The sequence below is a fragment of the Stylophora pistillata genome, chromosome 3 (genome assembly GCF_964205215.1).
Source record: "Stylophora pistillata chromosome 3, jaStyPist1.2, whole genome shotgun sequence".
Classification (NCBI taxonomy): domain Eukaryota; kingdom Metazoa; phylum Cnidaria; class Anthozoa; order Scleractinia; family Pocilloporidae; genus Stylophora; species Stylophora pistillata.
Window position 1 is genome coordinate 13,640,456 of NC_142521.1, and position 26,052 is coordinate 13,666,507.

At 37.9% G+C, this 26,052-nt stretch overlaps 2 protein-coding genes across 4 annotated transcripts in view; both read right to left on the bottom strand.

Moving 5' to 3' along the window:
* Positions 1-10,857, bottom strand: part of LOC111335869 (piezo-type mechanosensitive ion channel component 1-like) — a 32,808-nt gene extending 21,951 nt beyond the window's left edge. The window contains exons 1-12 of one of the 3 annotated variants that reach the window (XM_088755353.1): positions 10,508-10,857; positions 9,505-9,588; positions 7,958-8,077; positions 7,316-7,358; positions 6,477-6,914; positions 5,423-5,579; positions 4,808-4,888; positions 3,997-4,182; positions 3,111-3,380; positions 2,399-2,540; positions 1,898-1,924; positions 919-1,124 (exon numbers count right to left, since the gene is read on the bottom strand). In XM_088755353.1, the coding sequence (XP_088611479.1) occupies positions 919-1,124; positions 1,898-1,924; positions 2,399-2,540; positions 3,111-3,380; positions 3,997-4,182; positions 4,808-4,888; positions 5,423-5,579; positions 6,477-6,914; positions 7,316-7,358; positions 7,958-8,077; positions 9,505-9,588; positions 10,508-10,571 (1,818 nt within the window). In that variant the 5' untranslated portion in view covers positions 10,572-10,857. The remainder of the gene's footprint in view (positions 1-918; positions 1,125-1,897; positions 1,925-2,398; positions 2,541-3,110; positions 3,381-3,996; positions 4,183-4,807; positions 4,889-5,422; positions 5,580-6,476; positions 6,915-7,315; positions 7,359-7,957; positions 8,078-9,504; positions 9,589-10,507) is intronic. The other 2 variants (XM_088755355.1, XM_088755354.1) reach the window with 2 other exon arrangements.
* A 3,090-nt stretch (positions 10,858-13,947) lies between these two features.
* LOC148734608 (uncharacterized) lies at positions 13,948-25,261 on the bottom strand. Its single transcript, XM_088755358.1, has 8 exons — positions 22,908-25,261; positions 22,069-22,170; positions 21,485-21,729; positions 20,941-21,205; positions 20,160-20,270; positions 19,513-19,760; positions 18,758-19,022; positions 13,948-18,073 (listed from the first exon to the last, which is right to left on the bottom strand). The coding sequence occupies exons 1-8, from the start codon at positions 23,689-23,691 to the stop codon at positions 15,018-15,020; spliced, it is 5,076 nt and encodes a 1,691-aa protein (XP_088611484.1). The 5' UTR covers positions 23,692-25,261; the 3' UTR covers positions 13,948-15,017.
* Between the last annotated feature and the right edge of the window lie 791 nt (positions 25,262-26,052).

Genomic DNA, 26,052 nt, shown 5'->3' on the forward strand with positions numbered 1-26,052 from the left:
TGCAAAGTCATCTGTGGTTTAAATATAACTTTCCTTATTTCAGACTTTTTCTCGTACCCTACCACACCCACTAACAAAGAATAGCATGATTTAAACCAAGAATAAACTTCATCCATATTTATAAAACGACACTTTTCATCTCCAGGCTTCCAATGGGAGTACTGTACTGCACAACTGGGACATCATATTACATACTGTATGTACAGTAGCTAGACATCTGTATGAAACCCAAAAATGTTTTTTGGGCTGATAGAATTTTCTAGGGTAACAGGCATAATTGGTCACCGATTCTAGTATTTGCCCTTGTGCCTCCATTTTGCCTCCGGCAAAGCATCGAGTGGAAACACTTTTAGTCCCTTCAAAGCCTCTTTCGGCTTTTCGCTGTTTTTCTGAGCTCCACTGCAGGACAATTCCAAGTGCACTCAGCATTGCTAATTACATGAACTTAAGATTTAGATCTAAGTAAAAGATTTTTTATGATACAAACCAAAAGAAAGTGTTACAAACTACGTCTTGAAACAGCTTTTAAATACAAAGTAGGGTAATGTGGGAGGTTTGCATTAAGATACAAATAAACTATTTCTTATTCTGAAAAATAATTGATATGTATGGTCCATTTAACAATTATTCCACGAGCGTGCGTTGGATATGAGATGATAGGTAGCCAACGAGGTGCGTAACGCCAAGTTGGCTATAATCATATCATATCCAACAAGCGCGAGTGGAATAATTGTTTTATTAAAAATGTTAACTTAAATTATTAAATTTTATTAAATTTTTAGCTCCCTTTTAATTTTAAGCTGATATGTACGCTTACCATATTTGTAGATTATGATACATTGGCTGATATACCATAATGGCTAAGCCAATAAAAAGTCTTGAATTGCATTATCCAATGATCTAGTTTTTAATAATCACCTGATAACAAATTAATATGAAGAGGAATATTGCCATATATCCAATCTGATAGACTGACACCTCATTCTGCAAACCAACCAATAGGAATGCACCACAGCATAGTAGAATCCAGTACTTTGCGAGCACTGATTTAACCCACATCATGAGTGCTTTGGCATCGTCAGATGCTTTAGGATCCAAAGAGTGACCATCCTCCGAACCATCAGCTTAAAGAGAAATTTTTGGATCCACATCAATAATTGGAAAAACTGCTGATTAATGTCACTCTATCATATCTAGCATTCAATACACCTGCCAGATTACATGCAAATGCATGAAAAATATGTTGCTTTGTTAATCAAAAAAAAAAAAAAAAAAGGAGCGAAGAAGCCAAATTGACAGAGGTGCAAAATATGAAAATGTTCCTCGATTCAGTTCAGTTTAGGAAAGATAAAAATTATGTTGTGAGTTTTATTACAAGGGTAGTCAACAAATTATCTTCAGTCACTCTTCAAGAATAATAAGTTCTTGATTTTATGTTGATATGTATCAAAAACGAGAGCAGTGCCAAAATACTCAAAAGGTGAACAAACATCATGCTTTTACAACTTTTTTTAATTTATCACAAAATTGTACGATAAGAAATGAAAGAGAAACAAGTGTGCTTGCACATAAACCAAATTAAATTAGGTCTTTAAATTTACAATGATAAGGTTAGTTGTGCACATAAATTTAAACAAGTACAGTTATCATAAATATTGATTGCCATCACAGAGAATTTTGCAAAAGTTAAAGGGCAAGTATCAATTATTTTATTGATTAATTTTAGGGTTTAATTAATTTTATTATCAATTCATTTATTTCATGTATTTACTCATTAACTTGTTTCTCTCTAATAGGGGGATAATTAAACTTTAGACATAAGATAATGGTTGGTTGATTAATACCATAAAATTGTAATAATACTGGGTTAAATTTGATTCATTCCTTTACACTTTACCTGAGGAGGATAATGGCTCCATGGAGGCTTTAGAAAAACAACCAAACAGAATTTTAAGTTTTTAGGAGAAAAAGTTATTAATAGTTATTATAATTTTATTTAATATGAGCTGAGAGTGGTAATAACTCAACTCTGATGTTTATGAGAATCTCAAAAGTGTTTGGAGACTATGTTTACTTAGTTACTGACAAACACTATTTGTTAAAAAGTTTAAACTTAAGCTAAAATATGGAAGAAAACATTTAATTTATTTAGCAGATTTATGTCTTGCCTAGGAACTCGTGTTTTTAGATTGGCATTTAATGTGAAGATTGTCCAGTGCTTTTAATGTATAAATTAGTTTTACTTTATGTTGTCTTATTACCACTAACGGTTGTAATAAGTAAGCTGTAATGATATAAAATGTTCCATCCAAGATAAAGCTTCATTCAGTGATACACTTTTTTTTTCAATTTCAACTTAGTTTCCATTTTATCTTTTTTTTTAGTTCAATGTACTTACACATCTTCCGAAGTGCCCTCAAAAATGGATGAGCCAGGTTTCTCAGTGGCATAGATTCTTCATTTTCTCTTTCCCTTCTCTTCAGTTTCTTCTCTCTGATATGCTGTCTTAACGTCACCCAGAACACCCAGGTGAAGAGAGTCTGAGGAACATGAAAATAAACTGCAGTTGAAACCCACTTTCAAATAAAGGCAAGAATGTTATGCAATAGTGCTTCAACTGTTAAAGTGTGCAGTGCAGATAGAGCGCTGAGAGGAAAAACCTTTGCAAAACAAACAAAAACAAAGAGTTTAACTAGAGCTGAAACGTGGCAGGTTAAAATGATTGCTTCAATTGCCACAACGGATAAGTAGCCATTTATTGAACTGTATTTCTAAACTAAAATAGCGGTATGATATTGATCTTCACCAACAATAAAGCAAAAATATATAAAACCAACCACTCCTGTGAATGCAGCGAAACTTGGTATATGTAATTGTGAGAGATACATGTACCATAGCTGTCTGTTTAATTTGCAGGATGTAAGGCAAGTTATAGATCAGAGAAGATGGCTCCTGGGCCACTTTTTTGGTTCTCAATGCCTTTTGATATTATCTTTGATAAGCTGCACTCTCAAGACATACCCGTACTAGAATTTATTAGCTTTTTATTCAAAATGAAGTAAGTTAAATTCAACTTTAAATGATGCCTATCCTTAAAGGGAATTTCTTGCCTGAGCACCAAGGTGTAAACATGGGAATTCCCACTTCTTCAGCCCAAGTTCAGAATAATCGAATGTTCCTGTAGGATCTTGAAGTGGCAGCTCATCATTAGTGAGCTGAAGGCCATACACATATTGTACAAGGAGAAGTAACTCAGCATAGATGACAAGTCCAGGTGATGACACCATACAAAACCAACGAGCAAATGGGGTGATCCAGATCAGACACGCCCACAATAAGAGGACAAATGTCAACCAAGAATGGTAAGTAATACTCCAAGCCTTTCAACAAAAAACAAACAAATCAAAAAATCAAAATGTGCATTGCTTACAATGATGCAATCACACCCCTCTTATACTACCATTTAAACTCTCCTAAAAAACCAAAAGTTACTGCAGAGTACGCTCTTGAGGGGAACAAAATACATACGGCATATTCAATACAATTTCTTACCATCAGATTGCAAAAAATCATTATCTTAAGTGACGATCTTGACAATGTCACAACCTCCTCGCTCTGATAGGGATTCAACTTCCCATAGGCCCTTTTTTTTCTTCTCCACCCTCCCCACTCTTAAATAGAGAGTCCCCTGTTCCATTTAAGCATCAACATAAGAAATACTTGCATGTGATCTCAGGGTAACACTAAATTTACCTAAAAGAAAGACTACTGCTAAGTACTTCAGCTTATAGCAATTTTTGCCTGAGTACGTGTTGACCTGATTTAAAGTGTCACACATGTCTACCACTTGTCCACCAAGCAGGAAAACAGTTTCCTTTAGAAACTACTAACTTGATAGAATCTTGGCTAAAATTTAAAAAAGAAAAGACATAGCAAAAAAAAAAAAAATACACATAAGAATCACTACACAGAAGTCAAACTACGATTGGAGGTTACCATCATAATGATAAGAGCTGCAATGTAGCTTTGTCTCATGAGAAACATCATGATGCTTCCCAGTGTTCCCTGCACTCCTGGGTACTCATAAGGTTCTTGAATTGGTTGAATTGGCTCCTCAGTGACTATGTTCTCAGGAACAGGCCCCAAAGTATTGTAGTTGGTTTGGCGCCCCACCATAAGAGCCTACAGAACAGAAGTGAACAACAAACAGTTGTAAACACAAACCTGTATCAGTTATTAGTTTCATGCAAATCCTTTCTTTTGCTTCAATGATAAAAAATTGCAGCTATTTATAATTAAGTGTTGATGAGTAATTACAAAATCAATAGAATTTAATTTTATGGGTTAAGTATGTTTTGGTCCTGACTCAGAAAAATTTTTTTGCCCAAAATAGAGGTAAGGGTTAGTTCTGAAAAGGGCCCTGACCACATCTACCTGCAAAAAACTTTATAAATTATTATCAATTGATCACTCACTAGGGCATTGGGAAAATATGAGAAAATAATACTAAAAAAAGCTAACAAAACAGTCTGAACAATCTCAGTTGTAAGGGTGCCAGTAGGCATTATGCTAAAGTCTCCATTTAAACCTGAAAAACGAGACACAATACCCAGACAGTTTATAACATTCTGTTTATGATGGACATTCCCTATCCCTAATATGATACCCTCTCATTGCAATTATCTGCAACTTTTTGATGCAGCAATCCCCTAGCTGCATTCAGTTTCAGCTATAAATGCAATTGTGGATACTAATCATAGCATACAAAAAGGAACCAATTTCTTATATCACAGTGAAAGGCTTTTACCTGTCTCTCAGCTGAGTAGGACTGAGGCCAGGTCCTTGGATCCCACCAATGTGTTTGGCTTTCATATCTTGATCCACTGTCCTGTTCATTAAAAACCAAATTAAGATCATTGATGAGAACACTGATTACTTATTAATTACCTCTCTTGAAAATAAAAAATAAAAAAACCGAATAAAACTGTTATGCACTGTGAATAAAATAGCGAGGGCCAAGCAAGAAATTTTAATAGACACTACAATTGTGCCACTACAATCTGAAAGAAAATGTGATGATAAATCAAGCAGTACAGTGTGTACAGGGAGAATGAAAAAGAGAAGTGGATGTGCATGCAGTATAACAAGTGGTTTGAACTCCACAGTAACAGATAATCATGTAGCCTGATCATCTGCATTAGATTAGCCCTCAAAAAGGAGTGTTTGCAACAATAGCCAACAGATTGACAACCAAAGCTAAATTACTTGAATGTGTTATCACTAGAGTAGACTTTTTGATATGGCTTCTGATCAAAATGTAGTTATGCTAGAAAAGGAAACTTCAAAATTTTCAAAGGAACAATGTAGCTCTAAGCATAAATTTTTACAAATGTAATCATGCTAAAAAAACAATATAGCTTACATGTATGAAGTAGTATCGTGTCTCTGTTGCTAGAAGCCAATAAAGTGTCAAAATCACCCCAGGAGAAGCACACTGAGGCCAGTCCAAGAGAGGTCTTACATGAAGTACTAAAGGAGCACTACAGTCTGTGTATATTATTCCCACAAGGCCAAATAATCTATTAGAGAACAACAACAAAGAGAAATGCAATACATCAGTTTACATAGAGATCCACAAACATTTACATGTATTTACTCACTAATGCTTGTGAGCACTGAACTACAGTTACTGTTACAGTGTACATGTAGTACCTGGGAGGCACAGGTTCAAATCTTGTCAAAGCCTGAATTTTTTTCAGACTTCTTTTCTGCAATTGATCAACCTTTTAACTCCCACAAGTGATTGACATTGAATTTCTCCTTCTAATATTCCTACACTATGCAGCAAAGAGGTTATAAGAATACTCAAACTTATCAGATAGCAGTTGCTGTCTTGATGTAACACCAAATTCTCCATAATTATATAAAGTTGAAAGGAAATGTGTAGCAACCAGAGGGGACAATTAACAATCAGATCTTGGAAGTTAAAGGGTTAAATTGCAGTTGATCTGTGAGGCCCATTTCTTTGCTTGACTATCATCCCAGGGCCAAATGGAATTTATTTCATAACAAGTCGTTATCAAAATTACAGACCAATTTATGGCCTTTAACTTTCACGATCTGATTGTTAAATTTCCCCTCTAGCTACTTAATACTTCCTTGTAAATTACATGTGGTGATGAGAATTTAGTGTTACACACAAAGATCAAGATAACAACTTCTACCTGATAATTTTGAGTATTCTTATCACTTGTTTTCCAGAAAATGTAAAGATATTTTAAGGAGATGTTACCTGTTAATCACTTCACGAAGTTAAGAGTACAGTATCCATTTATAAGAACCTTATGATTGTTTTTTCATAATTGTAGACCAGACCTAGATGGCTTTGATATGGCTTGGTGAGTGTTAACAGCCAAGTTTCAGGGTCTCTGAAAGAGCTTGCAGGTTATTGTGGGTAACTGTATAAATTATCTCACCTGGCAAGTAAACTTTCAGGTGGAAGAGCCTTTTGAAAAAATTGAAACTGGTACATGTAGAAGGTCAGAACATGCAGACCAGAGTAAACCATCAGAGCTAGTCTAACAGAAGCAAATGCTGTCTTTCGTCGTAATCTAACTGCCTTATGGCATGCCCACATTGTTCCCAAGATCAGGAACATTATAAAGTATATTGCAGAGGCTAGAGATGGCAGCATTATTCCACCAGCAAGTAACATAACAGCAATAAAATATGGCATCAAATTGTTCCACGAGGATGAGTCAGATGAAATTCTTATATGCTGTGGTGTTGTTGAGTGTAGAGCAGAGGAATCCACTAGCCCTCGGCAACACACGACACATGTTATAGATACGACTATGACCACCACGTCTGGGGCGATGATTCTGAATACATCTAGAGCTGAGACACCATCAAATCTGTTGAAACAAAAATTCACCTTTATCAAGCTAGTCTGCACTTAATCACATACAGTTGTATATTGTGTATCTCAATAATCTAAGTTTGTTCAGACAACTTAACACAGCTGACGACCATAACTCCATCACAGATATTTCAACTGCATCCAGGCAATAGATCACCATTTTTAATCAAATGTTGGTTTTATTACTTGAGGTATGTGTAATGACATATTTACATCCCTTGGATATGAAAATAAATTTATGTACAAAATACAAGAATTTGGGAACTTTTCTTAAAGTCCACTCAGAGCAAAAAAAAACCACTTAAGCTCAGATCCACTTTTCATAGGGGCAACAACAAATTCAAATTAAAAAAAATACATGGGAGAAAAGTCAAGTGGTGAGAGCCAATGTTTTACCTGCTGAGTCCAATCTGCCTGGTAAGTTGTTCATATGTAGAACCTACATTGAAGAGAAGAGTGATTGATTTATTGCATAATACATCAACCCAAAAATATGAAGCTGAATCCCTTTACCATTTAGTATTCTGTACAAATTACAGAGAAAAACAATGAAATCTGGTGGTAATAGAAAACAAATCAAATAAACCTTTTGGCATCAAGATCTAAAGATCTTTTCATTCTCTACATTATAGCTCAGACTTTTCTTATTCTTTACCTCTGAGAAGGTGATGAAATTAAACACCATCCTGCAGTTCTTATTTTTCTTGCTCCTTATCACTTTTTTGCTTGAAAATTTATTGATACTGCACTAGAGAAATTCTGTTTTGAACACTCCTAGGGGTTAACTCTTTGACCCCTAGAGTGACTAACATCTAATTTCTCTCTACATAATCATTACTGAATCAAACATTAAGATTTTAAGAATACAAGAAATGATCAGCCACTCAAGAAGCTCCTGTTTGTTATAAACAAAATCTCTTTGTCGATACCAAAGGAAATGTATAGAGAACAGTATAGAGAATATGCATGCTGACCTTCGGATATTAAGTGTGAAGGGATTAATGTAAAGAACACTCACACAGCTCTCGTTGTACTTACAGTTTGGAAAAAAATGTCCATATGGTGGTAATGCTGCTAAGACTATCTGGAATATGATCTGTGCCATCAAGGCAAACACTGATAGGCCGAGAAGTGTCCTCTGAAAATGTCCTGTGGGGCCTAAAGTTGTTCAAATTAAAATCAAATTTTGAGTTAGCAAAGAGTTTCTTTTTTTTTTAAAGTTTATATATTGTGGATAGAAATAACTAATTAAAATCCTTGTCAAGTATCCTGATATCAACACAGTAAGTTATAAGTATAGTCTCTAGGGCAACAGAGCAATATGATAACATCTTGCTGAAAATTATATATCAAAGTCACAGAAAGGGGAACAAGTACAGGTAGCAATTGTAAAGATGCTACTAGAGGGCAAGCCATAAAATATGTAAGGTAGGTTTTTAACTTAGTGTTCAATATATTCAGCAATTTTCTTTTCGTCTTGTTTACATAGAATTCAAACACAAGACTGTTACTAACATTATATCACAGTTTTATTCCTTGACTGAAATATTCATGTCCTATTTTTACTATCTACCACTGTATCTATCACTATCTATCACTATCTATCACTATACTATCTATCACTGCAGCATGATCCCACAAGTGGTCATTGTATAATTTTCATTTTATCTGTTTCTACAAAGGAACAGCTGCTGGAATTTGACAATTTTCGTGTCAATATGTCTCCTTATCATGTACATTGTAATATACTTAACAATTATTCCACTCACACTTATTGGATATGAAATGATAGATAGCCAACAAGGCGGGTAGCGCTGAGTTGGCTATAATCATCTCATATCCAACAAGCGTGAGTGGAATGATTGTATTGAAAAAAACGCCCGCAAGATAATTATTAGACAAATCTTCTCGACTTTATTTTGTTAGAAGAAACCGGATGTTACAATGTACAGATATTAGATTATGGTATATTGGCTCATATACCATAATGGCTAAACCAATAAAAAGTCTTGAATTCCATTATCCAATGATCCAGTTTTTAATAAATATATATTCTTGTAAGAAACCCAAATAGCTACTACATCAGAGAAAAGCTATAGAAGTGAATAAATATCATATGTTTATATTGATTGATTGATTGATTGAAAAGACCTTGAAAATTACAACTATTAGAATAGACAGTATTTTTTTTTTTTTTGGGAAGCATTTTGACTTGGCTATGAGCTATTTACCACTAACACTACCAAGGCTGTGCTTAAGGAAAATTGAGTGGAGCCCAGTGCTCTGAAACTGTGAAATCCAGGGTGCCCAGCATATACTTTGTCTGAAAAAACTAAAATTCCTGAGTTGCCCAGGAGCAAAAGTAAGGTGCCAAGGGCCACCGGCTGCTGCTAGACCACAGCCTTGACTACAACTGAGATAATCTTCCCCGTGTAAGATGATGTATAGAATCTGAGTTATAATCTCTCTTGCCTAAAACGCAGCACCCCTCCCTCTCCTGTCCTCTCCCCCCCCCCCCATTGCCTCAACATTCCACCCCTCTCCCAGAACACTAGCTTGGGAAATAAACAAGATATTTTTCAAACCTCGTGAAGGATTCGGAAGAAGAGGAATTGCTAACAGGCAGCATAAGTAGATAACAGAGAATCCATTGAATCTGAAACAACAAGCTGAAAATACACAAGGGAAGAATCATTTTAGAAAAAGAAGAACTTGAATAATTCTGTGCATCAGCCAAATGTGACAAGAAACAATTTATTGATCAATTTATGTAGTCATAAAATAAATACAAGAGAAAACATCTGATTAAGTTTTTGCCACTACAATATCGAAAATTCGAAACACACTAACTGATCAATTTATGCACATAAAATAAATACAAGAGAAAACATTTGATTAAGTTTTTGCCACTACAATATCGAAAATTCGAAACACACTAATTGATGTCTTTTGGTGATAATTCCAGCTTTCACAGCGCTCACAACATAAGAAATTTGATAACCAGAAAACAATGGAACAACTGTTATTGATTTCTATCAATTTCCAACGAGTATCGATTGCTTCAATTGTCCAGGCCTGATGCAATTGAAAGACTGCCAAAGATACTTTGTTGAATGGGTAGTTTAGAGACTGGTACAGCCAAACCAACTTGTCAGTACCAAGAAATTACGTCACCGTCAAAATACTCGTGGTAATAAATCAGTCGAGAGCTTTATATACTTTGAAGTTGAAAGACACAGACTCGATAATACAAATAATACGTTTAATCTTCATAAAGAAAACAAATGTGTTCTCTCAGTAAGCGACTTTCACAGTCCATTGGTTTCATGACATTTGAATTTAATTCTTATCCATCTGAGCAGGTTCGATCAAGGAGATCTATCTTTGCCGGGTTGGCTGAAGGATTTCGCTATCTTTCTCCATCGTTTAAATAAATAAATGACGTTTAGGCTCGACAAAGATGGGAAAATTGAAACTCGATTTAGCCAATTATATCCGAGAAGTCCCCCAAAATTTTCAGGTTGAAAAGTGCATGTGTAAGAATGAGATCGCTGTTGCGAAATCATCATTATCAAAATCAGTCCCTACCTCCTAGAAGAACGAGAGGAAGAATCCACCTGAAGAGAAACGTACAAACCACAGGCGAAGCCATCTTTAAGTATTTCAGCAAATACTCGCCTCTCTCTTCAACCCAAAATATAATATCTCCTCACTGAGAGTCACGTCGAGTCGTACGCGTGTTTCTCAACCCCCGAAACGGGGGACATGTCCAAACGGCTTCGTAAACACGCTCCTTGTGAAATAATCGAGTACAGATAAACTTGTGCAAAAGATTCTGACAATAACTCAAGTCCTATGTAACTCTCTTTCCTTAAATTTTACGATACAGGACAAAAGCTCATCAATTTTTCTTTGGGTTATTTAGAAAACGAAAGGCCAACATGAGCCCTCAGTATATTAGTTGGTGGTCAGCTGAAGAGAAAGTTGCGTTTCGTAGAAACAAACTGTTGTATAAAGCATCCTATTGTGTCAGAGGGTATCATGTCTTTTCGTCCAAGAGTCTTTCCGTCCAAGGCTCTTCGTCCAAATGAAGTTGTAACGCAAGATATTTTATTAAATAGTGGCAAAAATAAAAACTTGCTTGCTTTTTAATTATTTCACGCGAAAGAAATGGGAATATTAAGCTCGTTGTTAAGCGTCTATTGAGCGTAAAAGGCAACATCACTACGTGTCTGACATACCCAAATGGCGGCTGCTCGCAACAAGTTCTTTATATAGCCTTATCTAGCCTTCCAAAAGTTATTTATTTGCTTCGAGAAAGGACTTGACAAGTAAACGAACAGACTTAGGTGAAAATACTTTTGGAAGAAAAGACTTGGACAAAAAGACTTGGACGAAAAGATCGTAATTCTGTTAGAGGACAAGTAAAAATAATCATTTCTGCAAGAGGTATAATTTCAGAGAGTGCCGCTTATTTCCTTCAAGTGAATCACTAATTCAGGGATCAAGAATAAAAATGACCTTGCTGAGGTATAATTTCAGAAAGTGTCACTTATTTCCTTCTAGCGAAACACTGATTCAGGGACCGAGAATAAATATAACCTTGCTGCACGTAGTCTCCTTTGCAGCCGTTGTTTGGGCTCGTCACGAGGTAGCGTTGCGTGACGAGCCCAGACAACGGCTGCGAAGGAGACTACGCTGCACGTAGATATTCGTGTTTCAGTTTCACTTGGGATAAGGGCTTCATGAGGCCAGGGAGAGAAAAGTTGATGATCTCCAAAAGTGTACACATACAAGGCGAGTAGGAAAATTAATGAATGTAATACAGTTTTCGTTTTCGAACCCTGAAACTGTGGTCAAACCACAGGACAACCATGCTAACTGTTCAGAGTCTGTAGAGACTGGTTTACTTAAGAGACGAACTACACTGAATAGAAAACATCTACCGCATATAACGTGATAAACGCGACTCAGTCATTTAAGAAAAACCTAAATGAAATTTGATTGAATATTAATCGACCTAGGTTTCCAATCATTCATTTAAATTTTTAGCTTTACGTTAAGGGGAAGGAAAACTAGTACATGTACAGAAACACGCTCTTCATCAGACAGCATTGTCATCCAGCTAAAAGAGGACTGAGATGCGCGCCTGTCGTCCGCAACTGAAGATTGTACTAACTAGTTCCTCATCTCGTCGTCTGACACACCGTGGCCAGAGAAAATCGAGACAGGGTAAAAAAAGAGAGGCGCGATCTAAACGCCCCAGTCAAAAAATTGAACATAACTTTTCAGTGAGGTGCAGGAAGAATTCATTTATTCCAAATCGTATGTAAATTGCGTTAATTTATATCTGGCTTAATTACATCCGTCATGTCAGTGATGGCCTAAAGAGCTGAAAAAAGGGGAGAGGGTATGGGGTATAAGTCTAATTCCCTAGCTTAAATCTCATTTCCTTTACGGCAAACAGGAAAACTGAGACTCACTGTCCACATCTGGCAGCACCCAGAATCACATGAATATTGTTATCAGACAAGTTCAGTTAAGTCAACGTAGCATTGGCTGCAAGAGACTGAGAGAGAGTAGGAGCACAAGAATCGCTAATACTATTACACCTAAAGTTCAGATGATCCAGAGAAGTATTGAATGAAAGGGCCTGGGAAATAGACCTGCAACATCAGAGGCAATAATGTCATTATTCCGTAAAAAAAGTACAAATGAGTTAATGCAGTATTGACTGAAAGGGCCTGAGAGAGAGAAGCAGCACCAGATGCACCAATTCCATTCCATCCCAAGACTAAACAAGTCAATGTAGTATGGTGCTTTCCGAGAGTTTTGATGAACTTCGTATAAAACACGCCCGAACCTACTTTGGATCCTGTTGAAGTTTCATTAAGGCGGATCAAGCGAAAACTGTGCGTGCCTCCACAAATTTGTGATGAAACATGGATTTAAATTCCCTTTTTAGTTGATAATGATAATGGGACTGAGTGGAGTTGAATTTGGTCTTTAATCATAGGAGTGAATAACAAAATCGGACGACCGCAAAGAGGGAGTCTCCGGATTCGTTAATGGCGAGAATAATTACAGACCGAACTGGACAACACGAAACCCTGTTACTAATTAATCACGACAGTCAACTACAATTTCTAAAAAAAATGTATATATTAAGGAAAAATGTCTCTGATAGAAACAAAGTCTTAAGTAAAATATCCCTCCATTTTGGAAGTTCCTCATTTTTTAGAGTCAGTGGTTGTTACTATGGCGATTTTGATCAATTCTGTGATTAGCAGTGGCGGATCCAGGGAGAGAGTCCGGGGGTCCAGACCCCCCCTAACAGACCTGAGGCTTACAACTTTGAAATTGAAATTCTTACATCGACAGGATCGTATATCACTTTTTAGCTAGCTGATCTTTTTAATGAATCCAAGTAAACGGTAAGCGACCAAGGAATTATAACGTGCAACCGCGACTGGTGGGAGGGGGTGTGGGGGGTGTGGGGGAGAAGTAATCTGCCTCAAAAGAGTCCAACAGTCCGTTCTGAACCAAAGTTTGGACCCCCCAATCAAAATTTATTGGATCCGTCCCTGATTGGTGGATTCATCTGAGTGACCTTAGTATGCTTGGCTGCTTTAACTGTCCGATCACAGGAGTCTGATAACAGTCAACTGTCCGATTACAGCTATACAGGATAAATTAAATGAATGAAAAATAAAGCAACTAATGTACCAATCATTTGAATATATCAACAAAGTTGAAATGGTAAATTGGCCGCCGTTACGATTATAAAAGCTGACGTTTCGAGAGTTAGCCCTTCGTCGGGGCGAAACGAAGGGCTAACGCTCGAAACGTCAGCTTTTATAATCGTAACAGTGGCCAATTTACCATTTCAACTTTGTTGATATATTCAAATTATTTCGTTACCCCCACTGACGCAGCCCCAAACAGCCTTTATTCATAATGTACCAATCACATTTGAGGAGATTGTTCTGGTTATGATTACATCTCATATTGCAGAAAAAGGAAAAAAATACAGGAAAAAGCCAAACTTGATTTTATTGGGATATAGGAGCAAGCAAACGGTGTAATCAAATATATGGAATCGCTTGAAATTTCTTAACAACATCTGATACTTCCCACAGGTTTGAAATGATTTCCAATGGCAATTCTCTATAAGTTGTCTGGCTGCCAGTGCGTAGTTTCATTCAATCAATATTACACATTTTTCCGCGACAGTTGTCTCCAGGCCTCCTAAGTGGCTTTATCACGTCATAGAACCCGGACAAAATGTGTTCTATTCCTTATGTAACATAACTAGTTGCATGCAGGCTTTATAACATGATAAAGTATCCGCTTGAAGACTATGTTCGTTATGTTATAACGCTGATACATTGCTTATTGGCTTTTTTCTTATTTGTATTTGTTTTTTTTCTATGACATTTTTTTGCAAATTGGTTCTGTCTTTGTCTCTTTTTATATATCTTAGGTCAATCGACTATCCTTATGCTTGTATCCAACGACCATGAGAACAAAAAATTAGTCTTCTTAAAACCTATATCTACATTCTAATTTCCGGTGGTAACACTTTAGGAAATGTTCTTATTTTAAAATGGATGCGTTTTACTCTTTCAAATATCCTCTCGTGAAAAAACAAAACAAAAATTGAGAGGAGTCTGCGAAGAAAGCAACACCAGAAACACTCCATCAATACCCAATCCAATTTAAAAATGGTCCGCGATAAAGCAATAAAGGAAATACCCGAGAGAAATAAACCGACGCAACGGAAACACCAGTCTCATTTGACTCCACTGAAAATGGGTAAATTTATTATTAACAGAAAGGGCTTGGAGAGAGAGAAGCAGCCATTGGAGATGAAATTTTTAATCCCATATAAGTTAAACTGGGTCAAAGAAGTATTGACTGTAAGGGCCTGAGAGAGAGAAGCAGCACCAAAATCGCCAATATTATTCCAATCAAGGTTCAACTGGGTCAATTTAGTATTGACTGAAAGGGCCTGAGAGCGAGAAGCAGCCCCAGAATCGCCAAAATTATTCCAACCTAGGCCCAACTGGGTCAATATAGTTTGATTGACTGAAAGGGCCTAAGTGAGAGAAGCAGCACCAGAATCGCCAATATTATTATGATATAAGAGAGAGAGAGAAGCAGCACCAGAATCACCAATTTTATTCCCGCCTAAGTCCAACTGGCTTAATGTTGTATTGACTGAAAGAGCCTGAGAGAGAGAAGCAGCACCAGAATCACCAATATTATTGCTCTCTAAGTCCAACTGGCTTAATGTTGTATTGACTGAAAGGGCCTGAGAGAGGGAAGCAGCACCAGAATCACCAATATTATTCCCATCTAAGTTCAACTGGTTTAATGTTGTATTGACTGAAAGGGCCTGAGAGAGAGAAGCAGCACCAGAATTACCAATATTATTCCAAAGTAGGTCCAACTGGCTTAATGTTGTATTGATTGAAAGAGCCTGAGAGAGAGAAGCAGCACCAGAATCACCAATTTTATTCCCACCTAAGTCCAACTGGCTTAATGTTGTATTGACTGAAAGAGCCTGATAGAGAGAAGCAGCACCAGAATCACCAATTTTATTCCAACGTAAGGCCAACTGGTTTAATGTTGTATTGACTGAAAGGGCCTGAGAGAGAGAAGCAGCACCAGAATTACCAATATTATTCCAAAGTAGGTCCAACTGGCTTAATGTTGTATTGATTGAAAGAGCCTGAGAGAGAGAAGCAGCACCAGAATCACCAATTTTATTCCAACGTAAGGCCAACTGGTTTAATGTTGTATTGACTGTAAGGGCCTGAGAGAGGGAAGCAGCACCAGAATCACCAATATTATTGCAACCTAAGTCCAACTGGCTTAATGTTGTATTGACTGTAAGGGCCTGAGAGAGAAAAGCAGCACCAGAATCACCAATATTATTGCTACCTAAGTCCAACTGGCTTAATGTTGTATTGATTGAAAGAGCCTGAGAGAGAGAAGCAGCACCAGAAGTGCCAATATTATTCCCACCTAAGTTCAACTGGTTTAATGTTGTATTGACTGAAAGGGCCTGAGAGAGAGAAGCAGCACCAGAATTACCAATATTATTCCCAAGTAGGTCCAACTGGCTTAATGTTGTATTGATTGAAAGAGCCTGAGAGAGAGAAGCAGCACCAGAATCATCAATTTTATTCCAACGTAAGGCCAACTGGTTTAATGTTGTATTGACTGTAAGGGCCTGAGAGAGAAAAGCAGCACCGGAATTACCAATATTATTGCTACCTAAGTCCAACTGGCTTAATGTTGTATTGATTGAAAGAGCCTGAGAGAGAGAAGCAGCACCAGAAGCGCCAATATTATTCCCACCTAAGTTCAACTGGTTTAATGTTGTATTGACTGAAAGGGCCTGAGAGAGAGAAGCAGCACCAGAATTACCAATATTATTCCAAAGTAAGTCCAACTGGCTTAATGTTGTATTGACTGTAAGGGCCTGAGAGAGAGAAGCAGCACCAGACTCGCCAATATTATTACGATGTAAGACTAACTTGGTCAATGTAGTATTCACTGAAAGGGCCCGAGAGATAAGAGCAACGTCTTCCTCACCAAGTATATGTGTGGATGGACTTAATTTCAATTCATTCAAAAAGGTATTGGATGAAAGACTTTCCAAGAAAAAGCCTAATTGCGGCGGAATCATTTTTGAGGTACAGGCCTTAAGTTGCAGGTGAGCCCCAAACACATGAAGTAACTGGGACCGAAGGCTTTTCTTACTTTTGACACATTCCTCTATTAAAGAAAATGCTAATTCTATGTTTCCCTTAACTTCTTCAAATTTCGAATTCGCACCTAGCACATTTACATGATCAGTAACATTTCGTAAAAGACGCTTAGCACTTTCCTCGCATTGAACAACAACAACTCCACACATGTACAAAAACACTTGCCGCAGTTCCCCCTGAAATCTTTGATCTGTGTTTGTGATTTCTGACTCATCTTCTTCCCTAAGATTCTTAAAAGCAAGATGAAAACCGGCGAAGAATTCTTGAAAGCTCTTGTGCAAAAAGCCGTAACGAAAACAAGGCTTTCTCTTACTACCTCCAGACTGGACTGACAGAAATCCAAACTTTTCTACAACCTTGAAATCGTCACCATTTCTGTTGCTTTCTTCGATATATAGCTCACCCTTAAGAAGAGATTGTAACGCTAAACGTCCCAAGCTTCTGAGTTCATCCTCGTAAACTTCAATTATGTCTTCGTTGTCGCTGGAAAATCCGTTCTTTTCTTCATATCTTCTCAAGACACACCGTACGATTTCAATGTATAATTGGGTTCTGCTCTCTGGAAAAGCTTCTTTAAAGTCCTCACAAAGAATGCACAGTAATGCAGTGTTAAGAGGATTTGATATCAGCTGGAATAAATCTGATCTTCTCCAAATCTCTCCAAGAAGTCTTTTAGCTAAATGTTCCATGTTTTTAAAGTACTTGTGAATAAAATGTTCTGCGTCTTCTTCTGTGAATCCTACAATCTCCCACAGATTATTACAGTGGCTCCTCATTTTCATCCCAGATTCATGGCGAGATGTGAAAACAAAAAGGCATTTAGGGAGTTTTTTACTTTGAGCGAGATTGATAAACATGTCTATTTTACCATGGTCAGCTTCGTCTAAACCATCTAGAACGAACAAAATCCAGGACTGATTACCACGAATGAACTTGAAAAAACTTTCTTTACATTCTTCATCCATGTCGTCAGGAAGAAGTTGTTCATCAATAGCCTCCCAAAGGTTGGATTTGATATCATAGCACCTCAGCAGTAAAAGTAAAGAAATCATCGGGAAGGAGTTGTCCCAGTGTTCTCGTGAAGTTGCCCAGTCGTAGGCCAGCTTCTGACAGTAGGTTGTTTTTCCCATACCTGGGTCCCCTTCGATCAAAACAGTCCGTGGCTTTTCGCAATTTCCATGGGTTTTAAAGATAGCAGTCATGTCAGTAATATCGTCCTTCATTTCTCCTCTAGTTTTATCTTTAGCTACAATTCTGAGCCTGGTGAAAATGTCGTTCAGACTAAAACTGAAATGCTTACACCAAGGGACTGGTAGGAGTCGTCCTTCACGTATTTTGTACAGCTCACGAACCCTTTCAATTGTCTCTACAATATCTGTGGAAACGAATTATCATGTGAGGAATGTTACGCCTTTGAGTTTTAATTCGTTAAAACAAATCCTCGTTTCATTTTGGTACCAATAAGGTCTGCTTGTCAAAGGCATGGCTGCTGTTACAAACACCTTGCCTTTGGTAAAAATTCCCAAAAGTGTGTGGAGCCAATAGAAATAGTTTTAAACATAAAATTGAATTTTTTTATCTGTTCGTCGACTCCTTAGAGCTTAACACCTACAATTCTGGTATATCAGAGTTGCAATGAATACATTAGATAACTAATAAAAAAGATATCTATCTAACTCCAAAACTGAGAATTTTTTTTAAGCATTTTTAATCTTGTTAAAATATATATTCGCACTTTTCAACTGTAGGGTTGAAAGCATGACTTTATGGCCCCTTCAAAAAATTAAATATTTCCCTGATAATTAAGATTTCTTATTTCTTCCCTGTCCCTATACTGACGGGGCTTTGTCTTTAACCTGCTTTATATATAGCTCTTATAGTGGAGACTTATGAACTCAGCAGTCAATTTGGTACCTTCAATGATTTTTATGACTTCTCGCTAGTATGTCGGTTAGTATGTTTTAAAGCGGGAAAATCAAGGGAGTGGAAAGAGAGATCGAGTGATTTTTGAGGCTAGAAACACCTGTAGAGCATCAGCTGAAAGTATTTTATCCTATACCTTGTTTGAGTCGAAGGCTTACAAAGTGCTCCTCGTGAATGTGACCAGCCACAAGTGGATATGGTTTGATAACACTGGGATAATTCGGAGTAATCATAAAGTCATAGCCAAGACTGCTGATCACACGAATACAGGTCTTATAGAAATTTGCTGCGGCGTACAGGATCACGTGATCGCCCAAGGTGCCATCTTTCTCCATGCTTCTCAGGTAATCAGACCATGATGGATATCCGTGGACAAAGTTGAACAGCTCTGTTTCATCAGGCTTTGATAAGGGGAAAATTGGAAGATTAATAGAATGTACTAAATAATAAATAAATAAATAAATAAATAAATAAAGAAATAATAAATAATTTAGCAATGGACATTCCGCTGGGTGGAAAACCCTCGGACCCGGAGAAAAACCTTTGGAGCAAGGACGAGAACCAACAATAAACTAAACCCACATGTGATAAACGCCAGGTCCGGGAATCGAACCCAGGCCACAGTGGTGGGAGGCGAGTGCTTTCGCCACTTCGCCATCCTGCTCCCCCACTAAAAATGGCCATCGGTCACTGAATATTTTAAGAGGTGTGGACAGTATACCATTTGGGTGAAAAGAAAAAGACAGGAGTTTTGCAATATGATTTAAAGTAAACCTTGAGCGTTCTTTTCATTTGACAAACATTTCCTGTGATATCGTGCCGAAGTTGCCAGTAAACTCAAATCATTCAAACATTCTCATTGAGTTAAGTACCAAGGATCAGGGGTCTTACCAGTTTAGGAAAGTTTTCGAGGAACTGAACTAAGTCCCTCCGTATTTCCTTGTGTGAGATGTTGATTTCTCTCACGCTTTGCAGTTGTTGCGACAATGCAAAGAATATACAGTTTCCAGATGCTGAATTGTCACAAATGACAAATCCTTTATCTACAATATTCTTCTGCAAATCCCGTGATAGTTCACTTTCCTCGCGCGTTTGTTGCCTTGAATTCAATTGTTGCAGATCATGGATGATTCTCTTCACTGGAAGAAAAAGGAGAAGCCTTTGATATTAAAACCGATATGACAGTCTTCTACCTGAGCTTTACTTTAATTGGTTTCTTCGCAATGTTTTGGCTATGTCAAAATTTCAAAGAAACTCTTGATTGCTTCACCTGTCACAATAAGCCAACCTCGATCTTAAATTAATGAAATTTTTTGATCTTTTTGAAATATCGCTATCACGTTCATGGCATATCTTTGCAATTTAGTTTTTGGCTATACTTGGCTATGCAATGCGTGCTCTACTGGTATATTTAGCTATTATTTCACGTTTTCCACTCTTACAGTAGTTTAAGGAGGCCTTTTTAACTTTGAAAGCTATACATTGTAAATTTATTATGACGTTAGAAGAGGAACATATACTGTTGAGCTATGTAATACCTGCGTGCTGATCAAAACCTGTGGGCTTCACCTCTTGCGCAAGCTTGGAGAGAGAGACACCCGATGGTTGCTGTTGATGCTGGGCTGCTCTTAGCTCACAAACAGAAGCATCTGCTCAATAAAAAAGTTATAAAATTACATTCTATTTTAATTCGATGATTTCGTTAATTTGCTTCAAACAAACCCAGCCCATCTATCTTGGTTTGTGAGATGGGGACTCTATTGTGAGATAGACATAAAGAGTTTAATCATAGGCCAGCAAAGATGGACTTCAAGAGGAGGTCTAACCTTCTGTTTTGTTATGTTCCAGCTTTCTTGGTGTTGTTATTTTCAATTCGGTTCCAAATGTATTGACATGAACTCGATTCTTTGTGACGTTTTCAGTTTTGATAAGCAGTACTATAGTTCGTCTCGAAGTGCTTTTTTATTCCGGTTATAAAAGCCCCATCCGGATATTAGTCCCTCCGTGTATAAGCCCTCCTAAAATCCCTTACGAAGTTCTATAATTCCAAGGCTTGTAAGAAGAAGATTACAGTATTTTAAACTCCTATAAAGGGGACCGATGAGCTACGCTGGTGAGGTTGATCCCCTCGATGACAGGTGTAACATGTTCATCGTTTAAATATAAAAATTTTGGTCAGGTTGCATTTGCATTTCCATCGTGTCAGGTTAGTAAATTAAACCAGTGGAAAAATCAACAGCGTAGAGAGAGAGAAGAAGAGTAAATTTGGAGACAAGAGACACCTGTAGATGATCTGCCAAAAGTATTTTTATCCCGTACCTTGCTTGGGTTGAAGGCTTACATAGTGCATCTCATGAATGTGACCAACCACAAGTGGATTAGTATTGTTAACACCCGGATGATTCGGACTGATCATGACGTCACTGCCAAGACTGCTGATCACACGAATTCGAGTGTTGAGGACGTTTGCTGCTGCATGAAGAATCACGTGATCACCCCAAGTGCCATCTTTTTCCAAGCTTCTCAGATAATCGGACCATGATGGATATCCATGGACAAACTTGAACAGCTTTGTTCCATCAGGCTTTATGAGAGAAAAATATGCATATCAAACGAGTGGACTTAAAGTAGCTATCAGTCAGTGGATCTTAATGTATTCATTGGTAGTCATCATAGTAATAAAAAAGCCGAAAGAAAAATGACAAGAGTTTCGAAACGTGGTTCATAATAAACCATGTATTAGTGTTCTTTTCATCTCAAAAGATTGCCATTAATATCTTGCCGAAGTTTGCGAGTAAGTTTAAATGACGCGGTCATTTCAATTAAGTACCTATGATCACCATCTGAGTAAGCTAGATCTTACCAGGTTGGGGAAATTTTTGAGGAACCGAACTGACTTCTTCCGTATTTTTTCGTGTGAGATGTTGATTCCTTTCACACGTTTCAGTTGTTGTGACAATGCATGGAACATACAGTTTCCAGATGCTGGATTGTCACAAATGATAAATCCTTTGGCCGCAGCAATTTTCTTCAGGTCCAAACGTTCAATTTCCTTGTGTGTTCGTTGTTTAGGATTCAACCGTTGCTGATCAGGAATGATGCTCGTTGCTGGAAAAAAAAAAAGACGTGACAACCCTCTACCTGTACTTTGCCATAATTCTTCTTTTAAGAATATTTTCGTCATGTCTGAATTTAAGAGAAATTATCGAATACAACACTTTTCACAGCAAGGCAACCTCTTAAACGAACAATATTTAATGATCTTCCGAAATATTGTTTTCATGCTCATGGCGTTTGGAATTGAGTTTTATGGTGTACTAGGCTCTGAATATTTCATTGCGTGTTCTACTCTGACGCTAGTTTCAGAAAATGTTTTCAACTTTGAAGTCATACATGGTACATCTATCATGCTTAAAGAGGAATCTATGCTGCAGAGCTGTGTAATACCTGCCCGCTGATCACCATCCTTTTGCGCAACCTGGGAAAGAGATAAACTTGATGATTGGTGCTGACGTTGGGCTGCGCTCACCTCACAAACAGAAGCATCTGCTAAACAGAAAAAAAAATACTTATTGCATGGTTTAATTCAATGATTTTGGTTAAGTTACTTAAATCAAAACCTGCCTTCTCTTATGGCAGTTTATCTGTGGGGGTTGGAACATACATATTAGCACTCGAGTCATGGTTCTAGACATCTGTACTAGTTTTTCAAGAAACTAATTACCATGAAATCATCTTGATAGCAGAATATTGACAGGTTCTCTCATACTTAAATAAGAATTTAAAAATCTACTCTCTCTCCCTTGGAATCATCCTCTAGACAGCAGCAGTAAAGGTTTGCTTTTGTAGTTTTACCTCAACCCCCTAAACAACAATTTGAATGATCACATGTTCAACTGCAACTTTTTTTCGTTCAGTTTAAGACTGACTCAGCGATTCCAATCGGTCTTTGCGTTCACTTATAATCAGAACCACCAGGCACTCGCCACTATTTTTGTATTCAGAGAATCACCTGATCTACCGTCATAACTACACGACTTCAACTTTCAACTTCAACTTTAACTTTCAACTATACTTTATTCAGCACTCAAGTTTTAGTTACAACCAGGAAAGGATACATATGTAAAAATTTAAAGGTAACAGTGTTCTATAGTTCGTCATGGAGACTCTGAGAAAACCACGAGTTATCGAGTTAGCCCCCTCTAGGTAAAAAAAGGGAAAAAGCGTTTGCTGATATCTTTAACAACTCGGGGAAGATAGTTAACTGTTATCTCCGTAATCCATACCTTGAAAAATGTCGATAATCTTGTTGACAAAGACTTTACTTTGTGTGGCCCAGCTGAACATCTTGCCGTACGAGGAACGGAGTAATTCTACTTCCTGTAGTCGCTTCTTCCTGTTTTTTCTCCAGACTTTCTTAATCTCGTCAGCCCACACCTTAGAATCTTCTGAGTCAATCACACATGATTCACCAAATGGTACTTTACTTAGGGCTTCTCCAAACCCTGAGTTCTTGCTGACAAGCACAGGGAGACCAGCTGATAAAGCCTCCAGACCAGTTAAGCCAAATCCCTCAGTCCTTGATGGCATGAGCACTAGATCCATTTCGCAGAACAAGTGTTTCAAACTCTCTCGATTTTCCAGAAAGCTTCTTATAGTCAGCCGATCAGCGGGCACACCGCATTTGAGAAAACGTTCTGCTATATCTTCGTGCTTTCCTTTTGGAGCACCGACGAAAGTAAGACGAGCTTCTTCAACCTCAGCAACAGCTTTGCCTGCAATGTCGAAACCTTTCAACTCAAAGTCTTCAGCATCTCCACGGCCAAACACTAGAATGCCACATCGCTTCATATCTTTATCGACGTGTTCAATATTCAAAAATTCATCAAAAACGCCAGGAGTGATTTCGAGAATATTTTCATCTTTCTTGCAATAACGGAGGTATCTACGAAACGCCTCGCACAACTTGGGTCCAACTCCTATAACAAAGTCTGCCATCTCACAGAGTTCTACTTCTGTTTTGTGCTTTTTCTCGCCTGTGGAAATGGGATTTTGATAGGTTTTGAACATTCCAAGTTCTTCTGGATCAGTGTGGACAACTTGAATCCACTTGCATTTGTGAGAATTCCTAATGAATTGAGCTTGGCGCCCAAGTTTCACCCCATGGCCGACAATGACATCAATTTGGAGCTGATCTGGTGGAAAGCTCAGCCATTCAAGTTCGTCGTACCCAGGCCGCCTTGTTGCTTGAACAATTTTGATGTTGTGGCTGAGCGCAGCTATTTTGTCCTGTTCGCTGCATTTTGGCACAAAGAAGGAAATTTGCACTTCAGGAAACTTTGTTTGTAACAACGATTCATTCAGTCTTACCCTTGATGAATAATATACATTTGCCTATTGTAATCAGTCCACCCTTTACAAATGAAAAGAGAAACGATCCACCAATGTCGAATTGAAATGAAGGAAAAAAACCCTTCTTTCAAACTGTTGCCACGCAGGTTGTTATGTTCTGATATTACGATGAAACTCACGCATGAGTTCGTTCGCCGCTTCTTCAGTCGAGCGTGGTGTAAGCAACGCCGGAAAATATACTTATTAAAAAAAGCAGCTTCGTCAACTGGTGTACTTTTCGACATCGTCAAAGAACGGTATTCATTCTTAAGGTGGTGAGGTCACCACCTTTCTGTAAGAAATACTCCACATGAACAGCTATCGTTAATCGTTACATACTCCTTTAAAAGCTTTGCTTTCTCAGTTCTTGTTTGCTGTTAAACGAATTCGGTAAGCGGAGTGGTTGAGAAACATATTGCTCTCAGCTCAGTTGCTTTGTTACGTTTACTTGAAAACATGCGGTAATATACCAGCAATTCATGTTTAATTTTCCTGAAATCGAAGGTAAAGGAAGTCCAATTTTCAGCCTCAAATGTTTCCCGTCCCGCTTTGAGAACTCAAAATACTTTTACTATTTCAGTTGTAATTATAATGATTTACTGTTCACATGTGCTACAACATTAGAAGAAGCTCAGTCAGAATTTTTAGAGCTCTTTGAAGGTGTTGAAGATCAACAGTTTCTTGGATATGACACCAATACGCTAAATAATTTCGTCTCCCCGACAAGATAGCGAAATGATTGGATTTCAGAACACCACTACTAAGACAGCAATGAGCTGACGACGGCTGCTCATTCAGATTGACAAATTATCACTCAGTAGTAAAAGCGAAAGTATGCTTTGTCTTTGACGCGGTAGAAACTTCTCTCCCTGCAAATCTTGCTTTTAACGATGTACATTGGAACAGGCGACACGAACTCGCGCCATGAAGAACTCGTTTTGATAATAAGTCGGTCATCATAAGAGTACTGAAGCCTATAGTTTTGTTCCTACCATTTCTGATACTAACAGCCAAAGCGTCAATTACGAGTAGTCAAACGTGTAGCTGTCATAGCGAATTTTAAACAGAAACCATCGTAAGAAGCGTTTCAGAGCTGTGGTATGGTGCTGTCATTTGCTTAATAATCTCAGGAGTGGTAGCCGGCTAAGCGAACTTAGTTTACTCAAGCTTGAAGATTTGTTGGCGTAGCAGAATATGATAGAAAGCGGTGGATGATCAGCATAAGTCTTACATGTAAATTCTGAAAAGTACTCACTCGTATTCCTGCAAAGTCACACAGGCGTACCCAGTTAGTAATAGAGGTTGAAAACAGAGAAAACTACCCTGCGTCGATGGTGATTCATTTCTACATAGAGAGACAGTTGAAACTGAAAGTGGAAGTTAGAAAAGGATCGAGGCACTCCTTTTTTGTGACGTCATTAACCTAGACGAGGGTCTCTGGCACTAGAGGCGTCACGCCACAACTCTCGCGTTTTTCCTCCAAGTGCCCCTTGGCAGGACTGTGGAGCAGATCTACTAAGACCCCTACCCACAGGAGAGAGTATTTTGGTGGTGGTCGATTACTATAGTGGATTCCCAGAGGTTGCTATAATGAAGTCTACGACAAGATCCAAGGTCATCGGAACACTTGCACCCATGTTTGCAAGATTCGGTTTTTCAATCTCGCTTAAGACAGATAATGGCCCCCAATTCGTGTCTGAAGAGTTTGAAGCCTTTTTACGTACGAATGGTATCGAACACCGGAAAACGACTCCATTGTGGCCACAAGCCAATGGAGAGGTGGAACGCCAGAATTGCACGTTACTGAAATGCATACAGATCGCACATTTGGAAGGAAGGAACTGGAGAACTGAGTTGCTAGTATGGTTGACGGCGTACAGATCCACTCCGCAACCGACGACAGGGACTACACCCTGTTATATGATGTTTGGTCGCGAAAAGAGATCCAAGCTGCCATAGCTAAAGAGAGAAACAGTTGGTGTGCCAGGCGAGGAAGTGCGAGAGCGAGATTGGTCAAGTAAATTAAAGGGAAAAGCTTAC